Source organism: Brassica napus, chromosome C4 (assembly GCF_020379485.1).
Source record: "Brassica napus cultivar Da-Ae chromosome C4, Da-Ae, whole genome shotgun sequence".
Taxonomy (NCBI): Eukaryota; Viridiplantae; Streptophyta; class Magnoliopsida; order Brassicales; family Brassicaceae; genus Brassica; species Brassica napus.
The window spans coordinates 44,166,700-44,177,883 of NC_063447.1; the positions used below are offsets into that span (position 1 = coordinate 44,166,700).

Here is an 11,184-nt window from a genome sequence, read left to right on the forward strand (position 1 = left end):
AAAATAGACTAGGTGGGTGTGTGCTAATTCGCGGATAAAATAAGTTTTAAAGCTTAATACATATAATATTTAGTATGTTTTTGACACATTATAATATATTTTTATTCAATAGTGAATACCAATTTTATTTGTTATATATTTTCTAAATAAACAGAATTATATCTTTTGTTATTTTAATTATTTTATTACTTTACAAAAATATAAATATGACCTTTGTAATATTTTATTAGATTTTTTATCAACAACTATAGTAAAAATAGTTAATGTATGCTGCAATTTAATTTTCTATAGTCTGATTATATTGTATGTAATTTTGATTTCCAATTTTCATTAATTTAATATTAACTAACATTTATACATCTCAATAATATTTTTCTAAAATAATATATACGATAACACAAATAATATTTTCTAAAAATTACTATGTAGCCCATTAACCATATGAATTATTTAATGTTAAACATGCAAAAATTGATACAAATAAACAAAAAAATTTTGAATTTTAAGTTACATATTTTTGCATTACAAATATCTAAATTTTCAGTGCGTAGATTTTAAATCTAGCCACTCTTTCTTTCTTTTTTGCTAACAAACACATCTTTTTTCGTCGCTCGATAATAAATTACGTGAGTGCTTTACATGGAGCCGTCTTTCAATTCATTGGGTCTAGAGAATTAATTCAAATCATGAAGGATGAATAGGATTCGAAATCACAAGATGACTACTGCTTTTCTTTGACAATATTGGTAACGTTTTATAAAAAAATTGAGACTGGGATATGCCTTATTTTAAAAATAAGTCAAGACCTGATTTGACTGGAAATCACAATATTGGTAACGTTTTATAAAAATTGTCAAGTCAAGACCTGATTTTCAAAAAAAAAAAAGAGTCAAGACCTGATTTGACTACGTGAAAGATACTTTCTTAACGTTCACTCCTTCAACTGATTTTAATTTGTTATTTAAGCTATACGCATTTGATCTGAAATTAACACAACAGTTGCGCATTATTCACTAGCACAGAGAGATTAACACAACAGTGTTTAACTGGAAATGAATTTTAGTAATTGTATGCGTAGATTTAAGAAAAGCACGTACTACAGGAAACCTATAACGAATTGCAGAATTGATAAACAGATTTTGCTAGATTGTGAAAGGAAAATGAAAACTACGAATGTAAAAACTAAAAAATGTCGCATGGTGTGGATCCCGAAATAAATATGTTAACGAAGGTCGTGAGTTAGTTGAATTTTGCATTAATCATTTCCTTCTGTGGTTGACATGTCTTATCACTTGTTCTATGGTAAGATTTCTATCTTAGAGCATGATTATTGTAAGGTTTTTAGGATAAGGTTTTTAGCGAAATATAAGAACCCGTCTCTTAACTTTTAACTAAAAAAGCTAAGGACCGGTTCTTATATAACAGTTTTAAGAGCCGATTCTTAAAATTTTTAGTTAAAAGTTAAGAGACGGGTTCTTATATTCCTATAAGAACTCCACTCTAAGAACTCCCAATAATCATGCTCTAACTTCCAAATGATGCACCCAATCGCCATATGAGCAAATGATATGTCCAGCCGCTATATATATATATTTTTTATCAACCCCAGCCGCTATATATTCAGCAGTAGCCAATTAAATATGTCATCGTGAAAAAATATTTTTCAAATCATGCATGATTATAGCCAATTACATATTTTTCCAACTCGACATTAAAAAGTCGTTTGTTTTCAAAAAAGACCTTCAAATTTAAACAAATAAACAACAAAATGTTACCCAAAAGACAATTTATATTTCGGATGCATTTCCTAAATAGAAATTTAAGTCCACCCCAAAACATAATTAAAGAAATAAAATGAACCCCACTTTCCGTAAGAGTAGAGAGACATAAAAAAATTTGTGATTAGTGCTGTCATATGGTCGTCTAATTAGATTTACCCAATTGGATTCTTTCAATTTTGGATAGTAATAGGTGTTTCATATTGGATGCGGTTAGGGTCTTCTGACTGTGGTATTTAGTGTTGTCGCCTGGCCTTTGTGGCGTCTTCTCTTCTAGCGGACTTGTCTTCGGTAAAGTTTTGATGCTCGACCTTTGGGCTTCAAGTTGTATTGTTATGTGTGGTGCTTCGGTGAGACGAGGTTGTGCTGTTCTTTGGTGTTTAAGTGACAAGTTTCTCTGGATTTCTTGGTAAGAAACTGTGGAGTTTAGCTTAATCGCGTTCGGTCTTTGGGTAATTTAATTGTCAACCGTTTTTTCATCATCTGCTCGGGTGAAGATTCACTTTCTCGTGGCTTTTAAGTTGAATCTTGTTCTTGAGTGGTGGATGCTCGTGGTTCTTTGTAGAGCTCTTCTCTCACCTCTAATAATTTAGACCGTCAATGCCTTCTTGCTTATTTTGGCTTCTCTTATCGTCTAGCATCACATCCTTATTGTATTTTGGTCCAGAAAGTCTTATTAATCTTGTTCTCTCCCTCGCTTATGTTTATTTAGTTTCTTTCTAGGGTCTATCTATCTTTGGCTTTGGGATAGTGTTCATGTCGCCGACTATTTGGCTCCGGAAAGGTGTGTGTATCTTTGTCGGTTTGGGTATGTCTCGACTGTATTTCAACTGTGTTAATATAATTTTTAGATGACAAAAAAGAACTATTCAGAATTCTAGATGAAAATGGCTAATTTAGAGAATAAATGCAAGTAAGGGACGCACGTGGATCAAGACAGAGATTGGCCAGGTTAATTATTACTTCATGTGGGCTTAAGTGGTTTTGCCATCAATCATGCAAATGGCTCCTTGGACCCTCCTCTCAAAGTTCTTAATTCAATTGCAATTTATGGAGAACAACACCAAATTAACATAATAGACGAATATTGTTGAGTGGTGTTTTATGATATTCTAATCTATTCCGACAACATATAGGACCAAGCTTAAGATAGTAAATATACCAAATAACTTGATTGCATACAAAGAAAACAAAAATATGGTTGATTTACATGCATATCTTATTCTATAAATTCTTATGAATATACAAGTTAGTAAGCACCAAGCACAAATTAATTAATCAACATTCCACACCAACAATTGCATCGCTGCCGATATTCATACATCATGGCGAGGACGAATGGCATAGCTAAACATTACAGAGGGATAACAACCACTACTGTCTTTCCAATCCTGTTATGCATTTTTGTAGTCTTAGGATGAATCCTCAAGAAATAATTCGAGACATAATCATCAGTTAGCATGCTCCTCTTCATACTCCCATTCTTCCTCACTGAACACCTCCACTGCATTTGCATATCATTAACTACTAGTCGCAACTCCTTGTTAGGACAATCATGACCTTTGAAGCAATTTCCATCACATTGGAAACAAATATGATCATGCCTTCTTTTTGCATCTAACTCAGCATTTGTGAATCTTCGTTAAGGTCTCTGATCAATATTCTCCTTGGATTGACCAGTTTCCGCGACGACCAGTGGTTGAGATTTCCCTTGATAACCACTAACCTTAGTCTCTTTGGTCTCGTGAATCAGATTTCGAATTTTAACCCACCACTCTACAAAAAAAACAATTGTTTACAACCGTAAAACGACTTCAGTGTGATTTTATGTTTCATGTTTCACTGCATCAATGCTAAAGCAACGAGAATGAGAAGGTACACTTTATTGATAAGAAAAAATCGATTACAAAAAAATAAAGATCACTATCTCATGTCGATCGGATCTATGACCTTATTTTAGTCACCATCTAGCAGCTTATATCGCTATGGTCATTATATACAAAAGAAATTTAAGAAAAAAAAGTAAACATATATATGTCATATCTATAAACTAAGTCTTCCATCTTCAGTATTATTCAACGACAAAAATTTGGAAAAAGATAGAGAGACCTCGGTTTTCTTTCTTCTAGTCCAACTCATCGGACGCCTCAGCCCTCAACCTTTCTGCTGTTTTATTACGAGACTGCTCAACACCTCCTTTCTTTTTCTCTACCTTACCATACTTGGTCTGATGATTTTTGTCAGCATTTTCACTACTTTTTCTTTTGTTTTTGCTGCTTTTATCATCATTACTTCCTCCTTTAGATTTAGCAGAGCCATGACGCCCTTCTTTACCTCCACGCTTCTTCTTCTTTGATTCTCCGTTGTTGTTTTTCTTATTATCGCTCTTCTTGTCAGAATTTTTATCACTTTTTGTGGAAGATTTTGTTTGAACCAATATTCTCGGTCCAACAGAATTTTCTTCCTTGCTCTCTTTCTTTGTTTCAGATGCCATGCTAATTTCGTCTGCTTGCTTTGCGATTTGAGTAATTACTTTAACCCATTTTAAGATCCCATCTTTTATTTCTTTTTGTTGTTTTGTGGTTAGTTTTAATGTTCCGTTTATCTCTGTTTTCTTATTCTGCCTGCCGGTAATCTTCTCACCAATAGATTGCAACATTTTGACGGTTTCCATGGCTTCTGTTTTCTCCTTCTGTAGCTTATTCACCTAAGTAAAACCAAAGGACCCAGAAAGTATGTTAGGCCATAACTTCTAGGACAAGTCATATGGTTTTTATGTTTTTCTCTTTCGATTTTTTAGGGTTTCTATATTTGTGATTTGTATTCAACAAGAATTAACTTTCTTTTTATTTCGAATTTGATTCAGCGTAGGGTGAAAAACCAATAATAATAAAATTTAGTCTTAGACTGGCACGTCGGTTTTAATTTACGCATAAACCCAAATAAATTGTATAGACCTTTCTCGGTTTTATGGACACAACAAATGCAAAATATTTGATCACTTACCATTCCTCCTTTTGATCCATTTTCATCGGAACCTAGAGCTGATATGGCTTGGAAAAGGCTACCTGCCTTAGCCTTCATGTGAGACTCATGATCCATAGAGACCGAGCATACGCACTTGGAAAATGCATTAACTTTTTCGAAGAAGTGCCTAAACTTCTCTGTCTTGGCGCATTCTTTTTCCAGGTCGGCCACGAAAGTAGACACAATCTTAACAGTATAAGGCTCGACATCACCCACACTTATTGGATCTCCGGTCTGTGGTAAAGCAAGTTTAATTTTTACGTGAGCTGAAGCTACATTGAAGAAGGTTACGGTTGCAAGAAGGATCGTAAAACATAGCAAATTCTGAAATCTTGACATTGTATGAGATTTAGATTTTTTTTTTTTTTTTTTTTGAAAAAGGGCTTCTTGATATTTAGATTTTTGTTTAATCTTTGAAAAACTCAAGATTTCTTATATAGAAATATGAAAGTACTCTATCTTTAGAATCACGGAAATAAGGGATTAATTGAAGATAAATTGGTGGATAGAGAGGCAAAAAGAAATAGTAAAGAACCTAAGAGCACGCAACAGCGAGGAACTTTCACTGGAGATTTAAAACAAAAAGTAATGCTAAATAACTAAAAACTGTTATAAAAAGAACTGGAATTTATTTGTATCGCATGAATTTAAATAAGGGCAAAATTTTATACCCGTAGAAAGAAATAACACTGATACAGAGAGAGAATAGAATAGAAGTGTTTTTAGGTGTGCATTATAAACGAAAGCAAACGTTCGTATATATAGAAGAAAATTTACTGTGCAAATAGTGCAGCGGGATCCACATCTTAAATTATTTCAAACATTACGGTGGCCGCTTTTGTTTACTTTCGTAACACTCCCCCTTGGGGGCCGGTGTCACTATCCGCTCTCGCTTAACGTCTTTGTTGCCTCGTTAAAAACATTTCCAGGAAAACCCAATGGGAAAAACCATAGTAAGGTAAAAAGAGTACAACTACGTAAGCTCCCCCTCGAATGAACAGTCATAGATCCTTCTGATGGCGCATCCCAATGTTATGGATGTGTTTTCTGAATACCGAGGTAGGGAGTGATTTTGTGAAGAGGTCGGCTGCATTGTCGCATGATCGAACATATCTTACTTCAATCTCTTTATTCTTCTCGAGCTCTTGAGTGTATGAGAAGAACTTCGGAGGTATATGTTTGGTTCTATCGCTTTTGATATATCCTTCCTTCGTTTGAGCAACACATGCCGCGTTATCTTCATATAGAATAGTTGGCTCCGTATTTTCGTCAATCCCACTGCTTGAACAGATGTGTCGGCTTATTGATCTTAGCCATACACATTCTCTACTTGCTTCATGGAGTGCAATGATCTCAGCGTGATTTGAAGAAGTAGCAACAAGTGTCTGCTTCTGAGAACGCCAAGATATGGCGGTGCCTCCAATTGTAAAAACATATCCTGTCTGGGATCGAGCTTTGTGTGGATCTGACAAATAACCTGCATCTGCAAAACCAATCATTTGACCTTTTGAACTTTTAGGATAAAACAAGCCTAAATCAGTTGTTCCTTGAAGGTAACGAAAGACATGTTTAATTCCATTCCAATGTCTTCGCGTAGGAGACGAACTGAATCTCGCTAAAAGATTAATGGCAAAAGATATGTCAGGTCGAGTACAATTTGCAAGATACATAAGAGCTCCAATTGCACTTAAGTATGGAGTTTCAGGACCAAGTATTTCTTCATTTTCCTCAGATGGTCGAAACGGATCATTTTCAACATTAAGTGATCTAACGACCATCGGGGTGCTAAGAGGAGTTGCTTTATCCATGTTAAAGCGTTTCAATACTCGTTTGGTATATGTAGACTGGTGTACAAATATACCCTTTTGAGAATGCTCAATTTGTAATCCTAGACAATATTTTGTCTGCCCGAGATCTTTCATCTCAAATTCTCCTTTCAGATAGTTTGATGCCTTTTGGATTTCGTTTTGAGTTCCAATAATATTAAGATCATCAACGTACACCGCGATTATCACAAATCCGGATGTTGTTTTCTTTATGAAAACACAAGGGCATATAGGATCATTCGTGTATCCTTCTTTTGTTAAGTGTTCGCTGAGACGATTATACCACATTCGTCCAGATTGTTTTAACCCATATAATGATCTTTGCAATTTTATTGCACATAACTCTTTAGGTTTGGAACTTAACGTTTCTGGCATTTTAAATCCATCTGGGATTCTCATATAGATATCAGTATCTAATGATCCATATAAATATGCCGTAACGACATCCATGAGACGCATTTCTAAATTTTCATTGGCCGCTAGGCTCATCAGGAATCTAAATGTGATTGCGTCCATAACAGGAGAATAAGTTTCCTCATAATCAATTCCTGGCCTTTGAGAGAAACCTTGGGCTACGAGACGAGCTTTGTATCTTGTAATCTCGTTTTTCTCATTTCTTTTTCGGACAAACACCCATTTGTACCCAACTGGTTTTACATCTTTGGGTGTGAGCACAATAGGTCCGAATACATTTCGTTTGTTAAGCGAATCTAATTCGACTTGAATTGCATCTTTCCATTTTATCCAGTCATGTCTCTTTTGACATTCATATACAGACTTTGGTTCTGGATCTTCGTTTTCTTCATTTATTTCCTTTGCTAAAAGGTATGAGAAAACGTCATCAATATCATCCATCTCATTTCGTTTCCATATCTTTCCATTATGGATGTAATTGATAGAAATCTCATGATTTCCTTCAGATTCAAGATGCTTTATATTGTCGTTAGATTCACAATTTTCTTCGTCCAAAATATTTTCTGTTATTTTGGGAGTATCATGCTTTTCACATTCCTTACGTTTTCTAGGAAGTTTATCCTTTGAACCAATAGGTCTACCGCGCTTTAAACGTGTTCCTGATTCACGTGTATCAACTGCCGTTCCACCATTTTGTGGTATTTCAATACGAGCAGGAGTATTTGCAGCGGGTATATGTGATTTAGTTACCATTTTGGTATCAGCAAATGCATCAGGTAGCTGATTTGCTATATTTTGTAAATGCATGATACGTCGAACTTCTAGTTCTGACTGTTTCGTAGGAGGATCAAGGTGTAATAACGATGGTACACTCCATTTGATCTCTTTTCCTACTTGTTTATTGTCTCCCCCTAGAGTTGGGAATTCTTTCTCATTGAAATGACAATCGGCAAATCGTGCCGTAAACACATCACCAGTTTGTGGTTCTAGGTATCTTATTATTGATGGAGAATCATAGCCAATATATATTCCCAACCGTCTTTGCGGTCCCATCTTTGTACGTTGCGGTGGTGCTATTGGAATATAAACCGCACAACCAAAGATTTTTAGATGAGAGATATTTGGTTCTTTTCCAAATGCTAACTGTAATGGGGAATATCTATGGTATGCACTTGGTCTTATCCGAATTAGTGCTTCTGCATGCAAAATAGCATGTCCCCATACAGAGGTTGGGAGTTTTGATCTCATGATCAATGGCCTTGCAATTAGTTGCAGCCGTTTAATTAATGATTCTGCCAAACCATTTTGTGTATGAACATGAGCAACAGAATGCTCTACTTCAATCCCTGATACCATACAATAATCATTAAAAGCTTGGGATGTGAATTCACCAGCGTTATCTAATCTAACTCTTTTAATTGGATAATCTGAGAACTGTGCTCTTAATTTGATTATCTGAGTTAGAAATCTCGCAAATGCCATATTTCGAGATGATAACAAACAAACATGTGACCATCTACTCGATGCATCGATTAATACCATAAAGTAGTAGAATGGTCCACACGGTGGATGTATTGGTCCACAAATATCACCTTGGATTCTTTCCAAAAACTTTGGTGATTCTTTGTCAACTTTGGTTGGTGATGGTCTTATGATTAATTTCCCAAGAGCACACGCATCACATGTCATTTTATTACTTTGGTATATATCTTGGGTTTTTATTGAATGACCATGTGAGCTTTCAATGATTTTTCGCATCATTGTAGTGCCTGGATGACCAAGGCGATCATGCCATAATGTAACATCTTCTGGATTTCTTTTTATCACAAGATGTGATTCTATAGCATCAATATAAGTGTGATGCAATCCAGAAGGAAGTTCTGGAAATTTTTCCAGTACAAGGCCTTTGCCTGATTTTTCAGAAGTTATATACAAATACTTCTTTCCATTCTCAGTTGCAGACTGAGTGTTATACCCTTGACGGTATATATCTTTGAAACTCAACAAATTTCTCTTAGAATTTGGAGAATATAAGGCATTATCTATGGAAAACTTTGTTCCATTAGGCAACATAAAGTTCGCCTTGCCAATTCCTTCGATCAGGTCTGTAGGACCTGATATTGTGTTTATAGTCATTTTTACTGACTTTAAAGTAGAGAAATATCTCTTATCCTTCAGTATAGTGTGCGTTGTGCCACTATCTGGTATGCAAACTTCTCTACCAATTTGTTTAGTTGTTGTTCCATTTGCTTTCTTATCCATTTCTGTAACACACAGTTAATATCAATAAAGAAAATAAACTTTCATAAGTAAACATATTATGCATCAATAACAAGTACACAATAATTATACATTAGATATTTTGAAATACAACATTATTTTGAAAGTGAAATACATAATATTTTATGGCATCACTAGGCATTATTAAGCTTGATCAGTACAAGCACTTCAAATATTTTGATGAGTGGCCTCGTCGAAATCTCCCATAAAGTCAGAGGATTCGAGGTATGTCGATGTTGTACCCACAAGGTGTTCATTGAGATTTACTTCCTTTGCCTTGCCTTTAATAGATTCTTGGTACAATTGGCATAGATGCCGAGGAGTTCGACATACTTGAGACCAGTGTCCCTTCGATCCACATCTGTAACAGACGTTCTCATTTTTATGAGTAGGGTTTTCTTGGGTTTCTTTCCTTTTACCCGATCAGATCGATTCCATGTGTTGGATCCCCTTCCTCTTGGGTTGTTACTCCTTTCATGGTTGCGGTTAAATCGATAACCACGACCACGACCAAAACCACGATTGTGACCACGGCCACGACCACGCCCACGATAGGAATAATTTCCTTTTTCCGGATTTTTTATATCCGTTGCATTTACCTCAGGAAATGCTTTGGTTCCCGTGGGTCGGGCATTGTGGTTTTTAATGAGGAGTTCATTATTTCTCTCCGCTATTATAAGCGCCACAGCGAGTTCAGAGAACCTCGTATACCCACAATTTCTATATTGTTCTTGTAGAACATAATGATTTTTGTGGAACGTTTGGTAAGTTTTCTCGAGCATTTCTGCTTCCGAGACAGGCTTACCGCAATAATCTAATTGCGCCGCTATTCTCAATATAGCGGAATTGTACGTTTCCACTTTTTCAAAATCTTGAAATCGTAGATTTTTCCACTCATCGAGTGCATGGGGGAGAGTAATTTTCTTTTGGTTATCAAACCTCTCCTTCAGAGCTTTCCAAAGATCTAAGGGATCTTTGGTTCTCGCATAATCATGCGTAAGATTTTCATCTAGATGCCTTCTCAGAAATATCACGGCCTTAGCCTTTTCATGAGAGGTTGATATATTGCCTTCTTTTATTGTTTCGAGTATTTTCTCGGAATCTAGATGAAGCTCCATGTTTGTAACCCATGCCGTGTAGTTTGTCCCAGTTACTTCCAATGCCGGAAACTGAAGTTTCTCGATTTTTGCCATTTGTATTTCTAAAGAACATAAATAAAAATTATTAGAATATTATTCATATTAAAAGAAACCGTTTACATTAATCATGCAAGCAATTACAAGGAGAAGCGATGTAAAGAAAATTAAACCGATATTCATCTTAAATTCACTCGGAGTAAATTCTCCAACGAATAAACCATAAATAGAAACACAAATAAAAATGGCACATAAAAACAAAAGTGCGCGAATCATCTTTCTTGAAATGAAAAATCGGAGGAGAGCGATTTGAAATTTTTGAGAGAAGATGAAATATTTTGGATGATGAAATGGAGTGAAAATGAGTTGTATTTATAGATGAAAAACACTGTTCATGACCGTTGGAGAAAAGGGAAATTTTTGAAAAAAATTCTTTGTGACCGTTGGGGTTAAATCGAGTGCACTAAAAATCAGTCTGAAAATATCGTATTAAACGGTCAATCAAATCTATAAAATTTCATAAAAGTAAAAATTATGGCAATGAAATATTTATGTTATGACAACAAATCATGCGACGGCTCAGCCGATCAATGCAGAGTAATAAATAAATTATACGGCGGCTCGGCCGACCAATTAATAATAAACAGAATATAAGGCGGCTCGGCCGACCAATAAATAATAAACAGAATATAAGGCGGCTCGGCCGACCAATAAATAATAAAC

At 35.2% G+C, this 11,184-nt stretch overlaps 1 protein-coding gene across 1 annotated transcript; it reads right to left on the minus strand.

The window, feature by feature from the left end:
• Positions 1–3,644: 3,644 nt before the first annotated feature.
• BNAA04G09680D lies at positions 3,645–5,212 on the minus strand. Its single transcript, XM_013790269.3, has 2 exons — positions 4,785–5,212; positions 3,645–4,485 (listed from the first exon to the last, which is right to left on the minus strand). Exons 1-2 carry the CDS (start codon positions 5,142–5,144, stop codon positions 3,904–3,906), a joined length of 942 nt encoding a protein of 313 aa, XP_013645723.1. The 5' UTR covers positions 5,145–5,212; the 3' UTR covers positions 3,645–3,903.
• Positions 5,213–11,184: the final 5,972 nt, after the last annotated feature.